This window comes from Nanorana parkeri, unplaced genomic scaffold (genome assembly GCF_000935625.1).
Source record: "Nanorana parkeri isolate BGI_ZX_2015 unplaced genomic scaffold, ASM93562v1 scaffold4093, whole genome shotgun sequence".
In the NCBI taxonomy this organism is placed as follows: Eukaryota; Metazoa; Chordata; class Amphibia; order Anura; family Dicroglossidae; genus Nanorana; species Nanorana parkeri.
Genome location: NW_017310360.1, coordinates 6,072 through 23,017, shown reverse-complemented (window position 1 = coordinate 23,017; position 16,946 = coordinate 6,072). Strand labels below are relative to the sequence as shown.

Here is a 16,946-nt window from a genome sequence, read left to right as displayed (position 1 = left end):
AGAGAGAGGCTAGGGAGAGAGAGGGAAGGGAGAGAGAGGGGGGGAGGGGGAGAGAGAGAGAGTTTTTTTATTGCTTAGTTCAGATAACTTGAACTAAGCAATACAATAAAAAAAAGGAACGCAACAATGGATTACTGTGCAAGGAAAAGCAAAGGGTTAACTTTCACGCTGACTTAAGAAATACTGCAGGCATAGAAAAATACCTGCCAATCGCCTAGAAACACAACTAATTGCCAACTTCCTGTTGGGGCTGATGGCACAGTGCCTTTGCTAGACTGAATTCCCAACCAGCGTTTTCAGACCTGCTTGCTGGACAACAGAACTCCCTCCATTCCTCTCTGCCCCTCTCCACATGCCCACATTAATTCCTTTCCCAGCAATAGAATGCCTTGACTCACAAGAGTCCCCTCTCACACTGTGTGTAGGGAAAGGGCTCTTGGGAGATGTAGCTCTTGGGGTGTGCCCCCCCTCAGTTAGAACTGACCTCCCAGCAGTTGCCCCTGGCCAATTTTACAACCTTAGTAATTATGATCCCGGGAGTAGTAACAAGCGTTTCTTACAACAGTAAGAAGAAATAAGAATACTGGGGTATGATCTAGAAGGGGGAAGGGAAGTTTGGGGGTAAATCTATGCAATGCCCTCGCATGGGCAAAACATGAGTTCACTTTAAACCAGTTATAGTAGGCCTTCACCCCAAGATTACCGTTTACAGCATATAACTAGGGATGCACCCATACCGGTTTTTAGGTATCGAGTAAGAGTACCGATATTTTTTTTCCCGGTACTGATACCAAATACCGATACCGGAAGTCCCTTTAAGGAAGCTAGGTGGCGTGTAATGACACGCTGCCCGCATCCCATGTTCCCTTGCCGGCTCCATGTTCCCTTGTCACCAGGTGACGAGGAAGCGCGGAGCCGGTTTTCTGGCGAGCCATTACACTTGATGAGGGAGCAAGGAGCCAGCTTACCGTCCAATCAGGAAGCCGGGCGGCGAGTCATTAGCACTTGATGAGGGAGCATGGAGCCGGCTTCCAGGCCAATCAGGAAGCCGGGCGGCATGTAATGACTCACCACCTGGCTTTGGGAAATCGGGAACAGTATCGGGAGCATTTTGGCTAATAGGAGTACTTGCCCAAATACCCGGTATTGGTGCATCCCCAATTATGACCCTCCATACTAACCTCCGCATTGGAACCTAGCTGAGAATGACTTTCACTCCTCTCCTGCAGCCTCCCGGGATGCCGACGAGGGAGCAGGAGGAGAATCTCTTCCATTCACATTGATAGACCTGGTGCGGAACTGGCGGAGGGATGCGCCGGGTCTATTTACTTACTATTCTATGATTGGAGGATACTATTGCCTCCTGGGATTGCTATGCTCCAATCATAGAACAGTATGCAATTGGAGTGAATTGAAGATGTGTGAAGGACCAGGAAGATGAAAGCCGGCTCCCCGTGACGTCAATGAGCACGGCGGCAAGGGACAGGACATGTGGTAGGACGGCGAGCCGAGGAGGGGAAGACAACGCTGGATCCATTGGCCTTGGAGTCTGTGTGGGGGGAGGGGAATCATTTGGGGAGGGAGCATTACATCATTTGTTTGTTACTAAACCGGAGTTCTCCTTTAATTACCCATCATGCTCCACTCCCCCGTACCTTTTTGAGCTTCTCGATTTGCCGGTTGCGGACAGCCGTGTTATCGATGGAGAGGACCTCCACGGACTCCTCCTTCTCCAGCTTGTACTTATTCACGCCGACGATGACCTCAGAACCTGCGGATTTCAGGGACGAGAGTGAACAGTGAGTGAAGAGGAAAGTCTGGGACGCCCCACATGGAAGTCGCCCCATGAAGAGCGCCCGGCGCCATTTATATAACAGGTCCATTACCTGCAGGACGACCTACCAAACCCACTCATATCACCAGATCTTAAAGGGGAACTCTTAGTCAGGAAATAACTTATTACTAAGCAGGTGTAATAGCCAATTGATGCCTTTTAATGGGCAGCCAGTCCTTGGTTCAGTCAGGGTCCCTTTGGACTGCAAGACTCCCTTTTTCTGAAGCTGCAGTGAATTCCCTAGGTGCTGGTGGTGCATGCTAACGGAGGGAGGAGCTTTGGGTTAGGCATCCCACCCAGCTCCTGGCAACCAGTGACGACACCAGCCATAGCGTCCCAGGTTGCTAAGAGCTGCGCAGAGAGATGCGTTTGGCCCTTAGGAATATCCTTGCCCAGGTCTTAGCAACCTGGGACGCTCTGGCCGGAAAGGGGGGGGGGCAGGGACGCTGCAAACATTGTACAGAAGAGCGGCTGTGCTCACCTGCCTGCCGCCCCCCAACCTGACCCACAGAGATGCCATCTGAGGTAACAGCCTCAGGATAGGGACGGCCCTGTGTACAGATACCGAGAAGACACCCGGCATACAGGATAAGAGAAGTGGTACTGTGCAGAGTCCATACATACAGAGTAAGAACAGATACTGAGAATGACACCCGGCATACAGGACAAGAGAAGTGGTACTGTGCAGAGTCCATACATACAGAGTAAGAACAGATACTGAGAATGACACCCGGCATACAGGATAAGAGAAGTGGTACTGTGCAGAGTCCATACATACAGAGTAAGAACAGATACTGAGAATGACACCCGGCATACAGGACAAGAGAAGTGGTACTGTGCAGAGTCCATACATACAGAGTAAGAACAGATACTGAGAATGACACCCAGCATACAGGACAAGAGAAGTGGTACTGTGCATAGTGAAGAACCGTCCCGTACAATTCTCAGGTCCAGCCATATACTGACTTATCTCTCCATAGAAGATTGCAACAATCCTGCCACTGCACTGCCACCTACTGAGCCAAACCTGTATATACACTCAGTGGAGGGATATAGGATCTGTGACACTTATCTGGCGTTATTGCGGTCTAGGAACGTCCAGAGTTATGTTGCAATGGCTGCGACAAATTCATAAAATACCGACTGCAAGGGTAATATTCTGACTCTGATTGTTGTATTAGTGATTTGTCCCTTGTGAGACCTCTATGCCCGGCCTGTATAAGCAGATATAATCACTGCGTACATCACACACAAGGGGAGGGAATACACAAAACGGTGCAATAGCCAAAACAAGCACCAGATGGCAGTATATTAACCAGCTAATAGCAATATGCTAGTAATGCTTAAAGGAGAACTATGAGGGAGGGCGCTTTTCACTCACCTCATAGTTCTAGCCGACCTGTGACAATGAGACTGTCACAGGTCGGCTCAGTAGATCGGGAAGTGAGCGAACACATACCGGCGTTCGCTCACCTCTCGATCCTGTCACTGCAGAGAGCCGTGACAGGGGAGTGACTGGATTCTCCCCTCCCCTGCCCGATCCGCCAGCGCTTACTGGGGGCGGGTACAGCTGGCTCTGCCTCTAGATAGGCAGAGCCAGCTGTCAGTCACGCAGCTGGGCGGATCCAGACATAATTGTCGGGATCCGTTTCAGCTGCGGCATCTCAGTATACTGCGAGCTGTAGCTCCCTATATACTGAGCCTAGGGTAACGGGATGACGCTAGTTTGTGTCCTCCCGTTACCCTAAGGAGAACTATGGGGAAAAGCACTGACCTCATAGTTCTCCTTTAACCTCCCTGGCGGTATAAATATCTCAGTATTTTTTCAATTTTTTTTTACTTTTGAACTTCTCGCCGGTTCCACCCCCCTGCAATGCCGGCGCTCGCAAGGAAGGAACCCGGAAGACGCTCGAGTGTGGCTCGGGGTTACCGCTTTTGATATGGAAAATTTACCCCCGAGCCACACTCAGGATTACCGCCAGGAAGGTTAAAAGAGAACTATGGAGTAACTTTTTTATACCATAGTTCCCTTTAGGGTCACGGGAAGACATATACCGTACTAACCTCCTCCCGTAACCCAAAGCTCAGTGTATAGCTTGCTATACACAGAGCGCTGCAGCCAGGGGGAGATCCCGACAATACTGTTCAGATCCACCCAGATGGCTGATTGACAGTGGGCTCTGCCTATCTAGAGGCAGAGCCAGCTATGCCCGTCCCCTCCCCAGTCCGTTCCGCCAGTCAGTGCTGGAGGATCGGAGCGGGGGGAATCCCTGCAGGGAGCTGTGAGTGACAGTCACCGCTCTCTGCAGGGAGATGATCGGGAAGTGAGCGAGCGACGGTATGTGTGCTCTATAGAGCCGACCTGTGACAGTCTCATTGTCACAGGTCGGTCAGAACTATCACTATACAGCGAGCCTAGGGTGACGGGAGGACACTAGTTTGTGTCCTCCCGTTACCCTAAGGAGAACTATGGGGAAAAGCCCTGACCCCATAGTTCTCCTTTAAGGAAATGAACTATAAATATTCTCAATTCACATGAATCTAAATATCAAGAGTTCTACTTTCACCTCCCCCCACCCCCCAAAAAAAGTATAAACCAGCACCCACCTGAGTCAATTCGGGCCTGCTTCCGGGCCGCGCACTCCTCAATACGGAGCTTGGGGATTCCCTCGGCCACGGCTCTGGCCATGCCACCCATTTCTTCTATTTCATCGATCAGCTGAGAAGAGGTAAAGCGTGGACATGGGGGGGGTGGGGGGGAGGGGAGAGGATCAATAAAAGGTATACAGATATATACAAATACAGTCACATAGAAATAGCAGGTCCTCATAACTTGTCACATTAAATATATACGTTTTACAACAGTAAAATAAATACTCCGGTCTAAAATAAAAGTCTTGCCTTCAAAACCAATGACACGGAATGAATCCTGCCTGTAGATCTGGCTCCACCACTCATACTGGGGAGACGGCTGTCCTACCTGCCTTACACCTATAACTGCGGACAGGTTCGCTTTCTGAAGGCCTGTGAAAATATAGGCCACCATGTTCCCTAGTTCAAGGACCCTCCCTCTGAACTGGAGCATGAGAAAAGCATGTGACATGAGGCTGCAGTCCCTTGCATAAGCGCTTGAAAAAGCTTGATGCCTCTGGCTGTAATGGATGATCTCTTGATGCCTCTGGCTGTAATGGATGATCCCTTGATGCCTCTGGCTGTAATGGATGATCCCTTGATGCCTCTGGCTGTAATGGATGATCCCTTGATGCATCTGGCTGTAATGGATGATCCCTTGATGCATCTGGCTGTAATGGATGATCCCTTGATGCATCTGGCTGTAATGGATGATCTCTTGATGCCTCTGGCTGTAATGGATGATCTCTGATGTAAGTGTTATTAATTCACTGGTTGTTCCTTACACTAGTCAATACATTCTTGGTGCCCATACACTGGCAGATCTGAGAATCAGGTGGGTGACTCTTTATCAGGACAGACAATAAACCTTTAAAGGGTAATTATGCTGCAAAACAGAAGCTGATCACATAGAGGGGACTGAAAGCAAGCATCAACATACAACTTTTAGATTGTAAGCTCTCATGGGCAGGGCCCTGCTTACCATTTGTCTTGACTTGTTTTGTAACTGTTAGGGATACACCGATACTAGTATCAGTACCAGTGCCAATAGAGGGTATTTGGGTGCGTACTCACACTCGCCCACATGCTCCTGATGCCTATCCCGATACTGGAACTTTTCGATATCAGGAAGCCGCGCGGCGAGTCCCGATTGGCCGGGAAGCCGGCTCCATGCCTATTCGTCACCAGGGAGCATGGAGCTGGCTTTCCAACCAATCAGGAAGCCGGGGGTGTGTGTGTGTGTGTGTGTGGTGGCGACTCTCCACCTGGCTTCCGGATTGGCCGGGAAGCCGGCTCCATGCTCCCTCATCACTTGGTGACGAGGGAGCATAGAGCTAGCTTCCCGGCCAATCATGAAGCCGGGGCGGCGTCTAATGACTCGTTGCCCTGCTTCCTGATTGGCCAGCTTCCCGACCAATCAGGAAGCCGGGCGGCGAGTCATTACCTGCCCCCTGGCTTCCTGATTGGCCAGAAAGCCGGCTCCATGCTTCCTCGTCACCTGGCGACAGGGAGCATGGAGACGGCTTCCCTGCTAATCAGGAAGCTGGGTGGCGAGTCATTACACGCCACCCGGCTTCCTTAATGGGACTTCCGGTATCAGCGAGTACAGGGAAAAAAATATTAGATACCGAAAAACCGGTATTGGTGCATCCCTAGTAACTGTAATATCCTACTTATATAGTAAAGCACTGCACAAACTGATGGCGCTATATCAATCCTGTATAATAACCATAATAAGGTATGCTGCTACATTTTATCTTCTCCATGGATGGTTTAATAACACCGTCATTTTACAAATAGATCTGCCTTGCAGCACTGGGGGTCCCCGGTTTGAATCCCAGTCAGGACACTATCTTCTTTGGGCGTAGGATCCGAAACCCAAACCGAAATACATTTTGGATCCGAATCCTGAAATAACAAAATACCCAAACTGAACCGAATTTTTGCAGCTTAAGGCCCGGTTCACACCTGGGCCTTTTTTAGCGCGTTCGAACGCTCTGCAAAACGCTCAAACACCGAAATCCCATTATTTCCTATGGGTATGGTTCACACCTGGGCGTATTACAGGCCGTATGAGCGCGCTACAAAACGTCCTACGCCCAAAGAAGTACAGGAGCTTCTTTGGGGCGTTTTTGTTGCGTGTTTCCATTGGGATACAGCCAAGGGGTAAAAACGCGCGACAAACGCGCATATTCGATACGCCTAGGTGTGAACCCAGCCTAAGGAGTTTGCATGTTCTCCCTGTGCTTGCGTAGGTTTCCTCTTGGTACTCCGGTTTCCTCCCACACTCCAAAGACATGTGCACTATGTAAAGTGCTGTGTAAATTGTGGGCACTATATAAATACCTGTAATAAATTAAATATATTCGCTGCTAAAAAAATAAATAAATAGCACTGTAATAGTTTCTGAAGGCCACTGTGGAAGATTGAATGTAAGGTGCGCACTGCCCTCTGCTGGCAATGTTATGTCATTGTTTCACACAGAATCTCTTACCTCAACTTTAATTAGTAATCACTTTATTTATTACAGGCAGTTATATAGCGTTATCACTTTACACAGCGCTTTACATATTGTACCGTCACATCAGCCCCGGCCCTCAAGGAGCTTACAATCTAGGGTCCGTATCTCACATACATACAGGGCCAAATTAGACAGCAGCTAGATCTGGTTACCTATGTGATCTGCCCAGCACCAGGAGATACTCCACATACCTATAAAGGTCAATGACATTAACAAAACTACTGGTCTGTAAGAGCTCACAGATCCATAATTGGGAGAGGTATGTGTTTGTATTAATTGTAAGTGCTTGAGAAGCCAGCAGGGGACATTCTACAAACGGCTGTCATCTAGGCTATCAAGGTGCATGCCCATCAATGGCAGAAGAAGGGGGGAAAAAAGGAAGCAGGGACTCAAGTAGGATACGTGATAAGAACCTCAAAAATGCAGGATTTGGCACCTTTATAGTTAACATAAACCCCATATTAGCCTATCCACCATCTAGGCAAACCTTTCTCAACCAGGGTCTCAAGGAATCCTTGAGTTCCTCCAGATGTTCCTATGGGTTCCCTGAGCAGGATCCGATTGATCTACTGCACGATGGTGCCTGCATAGTTCTGGGGCTGATTCTGGGGACCAGATGAAAAAAAATCATCATCATTGGTGTCAGTGGTTAGTTATCTGTCTGCACGTGGGGGGGGGAGGGGGGCATTCTTTCTACTGACCAACATTGTAAAGGAGCACCTCTCCCACTGACCACCAAAGTAAGGGGGACATTCTCTCAATGACCATCAATGTAAGGGAGTGCCTACTCCACTGACCACCAATGTAAGGGGGCAGCTCTCCAACTGACTAATAACGTAAGGGGGTCCTTGTCCCACTGACCACCAATGTAAGGGGGCAGCTCTCCCACTGACCACCAATGTAAGGGGGCACATGTCCCACTGACCACCAATGTAAGGGGGCACATGTCCCACTGACCACCAATGTAAGGGGGCACATGTCCCACTGACCACCAATGTAACGGGGCACATGTCCCACTGACCACCAATGTAAGGTAGTCCTTGTCCCACTCACCACCAATGTAAGGGGGCAGCTCTCCCACTGACCACTAATGTAAGGTAGTCCTTGTCCCACTGACCACCAATGTAAGGGGGCGCCTCTCCAACTGAGTACTAATGTAGGAGCCCTACTCCACTTCTCAGAAATGAATCTCCCCAGCAAGGAAACAGCAATAACAACCTGACAGGGGCTCTATTTTGTGTCTTGAGATACTGTACTCCTAACCTTCAGAGCAGCTTGGTAGACATCCTCCGTTAGACACTCCATCATGTAGGAACCTCCCCAGGGATCGGCTACTTTAGGGATTCCAGACTCCTCCTGGATGATAATCTGGGTGTTGCGGGCTATCCTGGCGCTCTTCACAGTGGGCAATCCCAGCGCCTCATCAAAGGAGTTGGTGTGCAGCGACTGAGTGCCTCCAAACACGGCGGCCATCCCTTCAATCACAGTGCGAACGACGTTGTTATATGGATCCTGGTAATAGAAGGTTCAAAGAGAACTTTATTCTTGTCAATTTGTTTTTTCATGTACGTGTTAACACCTTCCCGCTGGTAGAACACATATATGTGTCGCTGCACAGGTGACCCTTAACACCAGTTACACACACACATATATGTCAACTGGCCCGCTGTTCTGTGCTGACACTGCTCCCAGCATAGTGACGGAGAAGTCACAGAAGGCTCCTGAGTCACTGTTTAGAATTGAGGGCTGGTGGGACAGGCTTCCGATCATGTGACAGGCAATCAGAACAATCACAAGTTCGGGAGGCCCATCTCCTGTCACTCAAAACCCCTTATAGGGCTGATGGGGGGCCTGCGCCCGCAAAATGGCATAACACTATGGTACCCAAAATGATCAAATTGTGACACTTTAGGAGCCTCTACAGGTCATCAGTTAGACTCAAATGTAAATGAGAGACCAAGAATTATTTCTCTCACTCCAGCGTGCACAACAATGTCCAAAATGTGCTGCTCAATGGTTGTTTACATACACAAGTATACCCTATGCACACATTTAAGTTTGTAGGTGTGTGAGCATTTTAATGTTTAATCCATTCTAATTATTAACACTTAATTTTTGTTCCACTTTATTGCCATCACAGGTACATATGGAGACATCAGGGGTCTACTAAACCCCCAATATCTCCCCTGTTCTCTGCTCCAGCCAATAAATACTGTGCTCAGTCCGCTGTTTACTTGGCTTTGAAGCCTGAACTTTTGAAGCTCTGAACCCAAAAGTGCTCAGAGCTGAGTGCTTCCAGGTTCACAGTCTGCAGAGGACTTTCCTCAATGTCCTCCCGGTAGGAGCGGGAGAGCCTGGGAATCACAGAAGGGAGGGGTGTTCGGCAGGGGAAGGCGGCACCCTGTGAGTCCCGTGCCAATGTGTATAATCTCTTGGTGGAAGAGCTCTTTTTTAAACACATTTCAATTACCTTCCAATGTAATATATTCCTTGTGCACCATCCAAGTTTATAATATGAAAAATGGTGCCCCATGCATCATTCAACAAGTGTATATTCTCTTCAAAGACACAAACATATAGCTGGCAATCAGCAAACTATAGTGACTCATACCAACCAACTCTCTTACTTTGCCATGGCTGGTCAAGACTCATAAAAGATAAAAGGTAGCTATGGGTTATTACAGCTTGCTTGGCAAAGCTACCTTCTGCATGGCTTTATTAATGGAGACCTCAGACCTGACATCCATTGGATACCAAAGCCAACGTGGTGGGGTGTTATGTGTAGGGATAAGCTAAGGTTTGTTTCGAACTGTCAGTGCTGGCCTGATCCCCACCCCTGCAGCTCTGGGCGCTCTGTTAATAAGGTCATACAAAGGGTAGCTTTGCCAAGCAAGCTGCAATAAACAAAGCACATAAGCAAAGGGATGAGATACTGGTGACATAATTGACCTTATATGGACACGTGACCTCATTAGGTCAGTGTCAATGACTTAATATGGACCAAACCCAAGCTCATGCCTAGTGGTGTGTAATAGCGCGCCCTCACCTGTTCCGTTAGGGACCAGCCGGAGGTCTGGCAGTGGGCTCGCAGTAAGAGGGATTTCTGATCTTTGGGCTGGAAATGCTTCTCGATCAGATATGCCCACAGACGCCGCCCCGCTCTCATCTTCGCTATTTCCATATAAAAATTCATCCCGATGCCCCAAAAGAAAGATAATCTAATGAGAGAAAAAAAAAAAAGTAAATAAGCCTCACATGCACGCCATCCTGATAAAACCCAACAATGGCACATGTCAAGTGCTCATTTTGTACTAATAACTAGAGATGCACCGAAATTTTGGCAAAATGCCGAAAGTGCCATGACGGCTGAAACTGCGGGCAAACATTTGGTGCATTCCAGCTCCTCTCCTCCATACTGGGTGCCGGTCCGTGTGCCTTCTGATGCACCGGCCGGCAACAAGCAGGAATGAGAGAAGGTTTCAGCATGCCGAGCGGTGGGGGAGGAGAGAGCTGCCAGCGTTGCAGGAGGCCGAGCTCACCTCCCGACTCGTCCCCGTGTCAGGATAGAGAGCGGTGCGATCATTACAGGAGGCCGAGCTCTCCTCCCACACCTCCTGGCTCGGCCCCCTGTATCAGGATGGGGAGCGGTGATTGGAGGAAAGCTCTGTGATGTCACAGGAGGCAGGGCTCTCCTTCCACACCACCCTGCTCTACTTCCTATGACAGCCGATCCAGGATAGAGAGCGGAGTACAAAGATTCAGCGATCAGTGATCGCTGAATGTTTGTAAATAATTGGACATAGTATGAGTTACTATGTACCAGTTATGAATGAATAGGAAGTGACCTGCATCACTTCCTGTTCATTCATGATTGTGGATATAGTAACCATACTCTGTCCTCATGTTATGAATGACCAGGAACACTCAGTATAGAGGATTCCTGTTCATTTATAACAGGGGCTGGAGAAAAAGAGATTGAGGACTCTGTGTCTCTGTGGACTTTGTGTCCTCAATCTTTTTCTATTTTAAAAGGGAAATATCAGGGGTCTGTTTAGACCCCCAATATTTCCCCAAAGCCCATAACAGTAAGGTAAAAAAAAAAAATTTAATTTTTTTTCAAAAGGTTGGAAAAAAAAGAATATATACGTCATTCTCAGTTTTGGCCTAACAAAAGTGCGGTCTCAAAATTTTGGTGCATCCCTACTAATAACTATAGCTTGGTATCTCAGGCTCCATTCAATTCACACATGAGGGGTTGAACATAAAAACCAATGTATTGCAATGTGCATTGTTCAGACTATCGCGGCGGCCGCATGGTACGAAAGCGAGCGCCCCTCAAAATAGTCCAAGCGCGATTTTATGCGAAGATTCAGCTATAGTAATAGCTGCAAACGTGCAGAATCTGCGCGCATGTTACCGTTTGCATGATTTCGCTCCGCGTGAAAACCGCTACGTGTGAATGGAGCCTTACATAGTTAATGGTGGCATTTAAAAAAAAAGGAATGTCCTTATTTTTCCCCATGCCTTTATTATATTCTTTATCACATGCAGGCCAAGCTGTCCTGCCAAAGTGACAGGATCTGGGAACTGAAAACGGCCCCAATCCCAGACTTCAGTAGGGGTTTAAACAACTTTCTCAAGTGCGAACATGCTGATTGGGAAAATTCACAAGTAAAAAAAAAAACACAATGCAATACCCAGCAAAGAAAAGAACGACTTACCTGGGTGCAAATTCATCAATGGTCAGACCAGCTTTCAGCCCAGTTCTGCAATACTCCAATCCGTCAGCTACTGTATATGCCAGTTCCAAGATGGCGTCTGCTCCTGCTTCCTGCATGTGGTACCCACTGATGGAGATGGAGTTAAACTTTGGCATGTACTACAGAAAGAGAATCCAAATGGGATGGTTAATGACAGAACCAGGATCCACTAAATACAGAACAAGTCCCGGGAAACAAAGCCTAGGCTTCAGTTCCACGTTAAAGCCCTACTGAAGCGACACAAATAGATATTCAGTCAAATATACACTATATAACCTAAAGTATATGGTCACCTCTCCAAATGATAAGAGTTCTGTTGTTTCCAGTGAAGGGTCCTGTTAATACTAGGGCGGCTTGGGCAGCACAGTAGCATAACGGTTAGTGCTTCTGCCTTGCAGCACTTTCGGGATTCGTTCGAATCCCGGCCAGGTTACCATCTACAAGGTTTTTGCATGTTCTCCGCATGTGCTTCCGTAGATTTCCTTCGGGTACTCCAAAGACATGCTGAAAGGTTAATTGGCTCCTGTCTAAATTGGCCCTTGTACATATGCATGTGAGATAGGGGGACCTTAGATTGTATTGTCAAATTGTTGGTGCTATATAAATACCAATAATAAATACAGCATGTGAAGGCCCTTTTCTGTTCCACATGTCTGTCCCCCGTGTACAAAGCCAGCTCCATAAAGACATGGTTTGGTGTCGAGGTATGCGAGTGGCCTTCACAGAGCCGTGACCTCAGCCCTACAGAACATCTTTGGGATGAATTGGAATGTTGATTGAGAGCCAGGTCTTCTCATCCTACAACAGTCCCTGACCTCACAAATGTTCTATTTGTGGAATGGACATAACTTCCCACAGATACCCTAAAGTAAGAGGGGGAGCGTGTTTTTGTGCTGGAAAGACCGTGTAATCAGTGGCGTAACAATAGCCATAGCGACTCAGGCGGCCGCTACGGGGCCCGGGCACAGGGGGGCCCGGCCAGGACACCCCCCTGATGCCGTGCGGGCCGCCTGGGCCAATGTTCAGATCACCGTGATCTGTGCAGCGCTGCGTTCTTCTCCATAGCCGCTGCTGAGTCTATGAGAGTCAGCAGCGGCGGTGGAGGAGGCTGGACGTGGCGGGGAGAAGGCAGGGCCCGGGGGTCAGCATCAGAGAAGGGGGCGGGGCCGGTGACGGAGGAGGAGGCGGGCCTGCGACGGAGGACGGAGCGGGCCCGGCGACGGAGGAGGGAAGACGGAGGAAGAAGAGGCGGACAGGTAAGGAGTGTGACCAGCCCACCTGAGGGTGACCCTGCAGAAACCACCATAGAGATTCTATGGTGGGCTCTGCAGGGTCACCCTCAGGTGAGCTATGTGGGCTCTTCAAGGAGTGTAACTGGAAATCACAGAGCCCCATACAAAATTTTTCTATGCGGCCCTGTGATTTCTAGTTACGCCCCTGCTTGTAATCCACAAGGAGGAGCTTTATTAAAGAAAAAACAGCTAGAATCAACAACAGGTCCAGGAACCATCGACAGAAGTGGATAATTACAGAACATATGAGTGCTACTGTAAGATTCAACTTCAGTGACTGAAATTATTTACTAGACCATTCCTACTGTGGTGTCTTTTAGAAGCCAGAAAATGGTAGCCCCAAATCTCCATGACCTCGACTATGAAGAGCAGAAAGAAGAAGATCTTACTTGAGATGTGTACTGGAAGATATCAGCAATGATCCTCATGGAAGGCTCCGGAGGAAATATATATGTATTCCTGACCATAAACTCCTTCAGGATGTCATTCTGTATGGTCCCGGTCAGCTTCTCCTGGGGGACGCCCTGCTCCTGACCAGTGACTATGAACATGGCCAGGATGGGTATGACGGCACCATTCATGGTCATAGAGACGGACATCTTCTCCAGGGGAATGCCGTCAAACAGCATCTTAGTGTCCTCCACTGTGTCAATGGCCACTCCGGCCATACCGACGTCACCGTGAACCCGAGGGTTGTCAGAGTCATAGCCGCGATGGGTGGCCAGATCAAAGGCAACAGATAAGCCCTGCTGACCGGCTGAAACAAAACCAGACATAGTAAGTAACACAATACGAGGGGGCTGCAAATAGGAAGTATAACGATGTATAAACGTCAGAGTACAGCGATAGGTTATAGAAGAACTCAAGGTGAAAAGCAGGATGCACATCAGCCAAGAACAAAGTACAAAGCCTGACATGCATGATCTCTCTTTGTGGAAATGCTAGTTGCCTGGCTGTCACGTTGATGTCTTCTCTTCATTCTTTCTGTGTTACTGACCTGGAACAAGTATAGGGAGAAGTGACCTTTCTCAACCTGGCTGCAGCAGCACCCTAATGTGCCTTCTGGCTTCCTTTAGGGGTGCCTCAAAATTGTGTGGTAGTGGGAATGTGAGGTGAAGGGGGGAGAGCTTCTAAAGTAAAGATGATTATATCTATTCAGCATACCAAGACATTTTGGACTATTTCATGCTCCCAACTTTGTGGGAGGAGTTTGGGGACGGCCCCTTCCTGTTCCAACATGACTGCGCACCAGTGCACAAAGCAAGGTCCATAAAGACATGGATGGGGGAGTTTGGGATGGAGGAACCTGACTGGCCTGCACAGAGTCCTGACCTCAACCTAATGTGCGTGTAAAGGCCGGCGTCCCAATACTTTTGTCAATATAGTGTATGTGATATATGTTTTTGTGTGGGGTCCCCCTTAAAAGTTGTAACATTTTAGACTGGGGTGCCTCAAGATTTTACATACTTCTAAAGGGCACTGTGACTACAAAAAGGTTGAGAAATGCTGTTCTAGAGGACTCAGCTTTAGGAAAATATATATTTCTGGGGGGGAGGGGGGAGTTAGAAATCTTCTTTTGGAACATGTGTGCAAAAAACACAAACACAGCTCTGCAGCGAAAGGGTTAAGAGATTGACCACAGGAGCTGACGCTTACCTTTGATGTTGTCCCTGTAGAACTTGTTGCTCTCCTCCACTGTGCTGAAGCCAGCATACTGTCGTATAGTCCAGGGTCTGCGAGTGTACATAGTGGGGTACGGACCACGGGTGAACGGTTTCACTCCTGGAAGCTCCTCGGGGGTATCCGCTGTGTCTCTCTTGGTGTATAGAGGCTTGATGACAATGCCCTCTGGTGTATGCCACCTCAGGCTCTCTGGGTCTTTTCCCTTCAGCTGTTTCTTGGCTAGAGCTGCCCATTCTGGATGTAAGGTCTGATGGTGCAGGCGTCGTACGGAGGGGCAGCTGGAGAGTCTGAGGAAGGCTGGCAGTCTGCTGGGCACAGGGAGCTGATTTATGTTGCCCAGCACCAGATGCTTCACCCTCGTCCTCAACATGATCCAGAGGAGACCAGCAGTCTGAACAATTAGACCCAATACAAAACAGACATAAGATAATAGGTTATAAAAATTAAAGCTTTAAATAGAACTTTACATGTTTTTCATGTTTGATGAAATTTTACATTAATTGCATTAAAGAGGAACTGTGAAAGTTGTGCCCAAAAAAAGGCAGACAAAGGACAGTAATTGTCACCAGTCTTGTGCAAAGGGCAGGTCACCACCAGTCTTGTCCAAAGGACCTGCCATTGGTCTTGCCCAAAGGGATGGTCACCAGTCCTGTCTAATAGACCTGCCACTGGTCTTGTCCAAAGGAACGGTCACCAGTATTGCCCAAAGGAACGGTCACCAGTCTTGCCCAAAGGGATGGTCACCAGTCTTGCCTAAAAGGACTTGCCACCGGTTTTGTCCAATGGACCTGTCACCGATCTTGTCCTGTCACTGGTCTTCTCCAAAGGACTGGTCACCGGTCTTGTCCAAAGGACCGGTCTTGTCCAAAAGGGATAGTCACCGGTCTTGTCCAAAAGGGATAGTCACCGGTCTTGTCCAAAAGGGATAGTCACCGGTCTTGTCCAAAAGGGATGGTCATCGATCTTGACCAAAGGACCGGGCACTGGTCTTGCCAAAGGATAGTCTGCTCCAAATGACTAGTTATGAGTATTGCCTGTGGTCTTCCTACAGCTGATTTATTCGCCATTAATGACATAACATGCCTTGTTCTGCACTTGTTCTGTGTCTATATGGAAGTCACCATCATAGTAGAGGCAGAGCCTCCAACAAGGAGAACAGTGAGCAGCACAGTAGTGACAACACCAAATCTCCCGAGACCAGCAGTCAGAGGCAGCAGTGCCTTAGATCTCACGCTGCAGATATAAAGCTATGAAGATGTAGACACAGGAGTATCCAGACACACTCATATATCAGGAAGTGCACTGCTATTTTTCAGGAGGAATTTCAGATACAAGGTAACAATTTCAGGATATTGCTCAGGCACACAAACCCCCTTTAGATGTTAGAAAGGAGGGGAGAAGAGGCAAGAGTCGACTGCCAGGGGGAGCGGGGGATCAGGTAAGTAAAATTGCTTTACCTGATAACAGGCCAGGGCAACTCTGGCCCTCCAGATGTTGTAGAACTACAGACCCATGATACAAAAGAATATGGACACCGGCACTCCAACAGCAGGTAGAAGACATCTATTTATTGACGTACATGCAAAAGAACAAGTATTCTACCTGCTGTTGGAGTGCCGGTGTCCATATTCTTTTGTATCACTGAGATGGTGGCCATCCGTTGACTACCGCAGCACCCATATTATCCTGATGGATGAGCGATCAGGAGTGCAATGGGTACATGGACTGTGGCTATAGTCCCATGAGGCACTGCACTTTGACAGCCACAGGCATGACTCCCAGAGGCAGAAGGATCATAGGATTTGTAGTTTCATTACAGCTGGAGGGCCAAATTTGCACACCCCTGTCCTAGACCTGAAGGAGCATTTTATTCTTGCAGTGCAGAGATTAGCCCCAATGCAAGGGGAGTTTTATTTTCCCAGGAGACAGGCATTGATTTTTCCTATCGCCTACAAATCTTTCAAGCTGGTGACAGGGTCTCCTTAAGCCAGGGGTAGCCAAACTCCGGCCCTCCAGCTGTGGTGAAACTACAAATCCTATGATGCATCTCTCTCCGGGAGTTATGTCTGTGGCTGTGAGAATCTTGCAATGCCTCATGGGATTTGTAGTTCCATCACAGCTGGAGGGCCGGAGTTTGGCTACCCCTGCCTTAAGCCTTGCACCACACGGTGCTTCCAGCTGCCGCAATCCACTGTTGGACCTCATACAAACCTGAATTTCCAGGT

The 16,946-nt window shown here is 48.5% G+C and overlaps 1 protein-coding gene across 2 annotated transcripts in view; it reads right to left on the bottom strand.

The window, feature by feature from the left end:
- Positions 1 to 1,633: 1,633 nt before the first annotated feature.
- MUT (methylmalonyl-CoA mutase) overlaps positions 1,634 to 16,946 on the bottom strand; it is a 16,409-nt gene continuing 1,096 nt past the window's right edge. The window contains exons 2-8 of one of the 2 annotated variants that reach the window (XM_018575544.1): positions 14,695 to 15,138; positions 13,428 to 13,795; positions 11,708 to 11,865; positions 10,033 to 10,204; positions 8,250 to 8,498; positions 4,442 to 4,553; positions 1,634 to 1,771 (exon numbers count right to left, since the gene is read on the bottom strand). In XM_018575544.1, the coding sequence (XP_018431046.1) occupies positions 1,635 to 1,771; positions 4,442 to 4,553; positions 8,250 to 8,498; positions 10,033 to 10,204; positions 11,708 to 11,865; positions 13,428 to 13,795; positions 14,695 to 15,091 (1,593 nt within the window). In that variant the 5' untranslated portion in view covers positions 15,092 to 15,138 and the 3' untranslated portion in view covers position 1,634. The remainder of the gene's footprint in view (positions 1,772 to 4,441; positions 4,554 to 8,249; positions 8,499 to 10,032; positions 10,205 to 11,707; positions 11,866 to 13,427; positions 13,796 to 14,694; positions 15,139 to 16,946) is intronic. The other variant, XM_018575543.1, reaches the window with a different exon arrangement.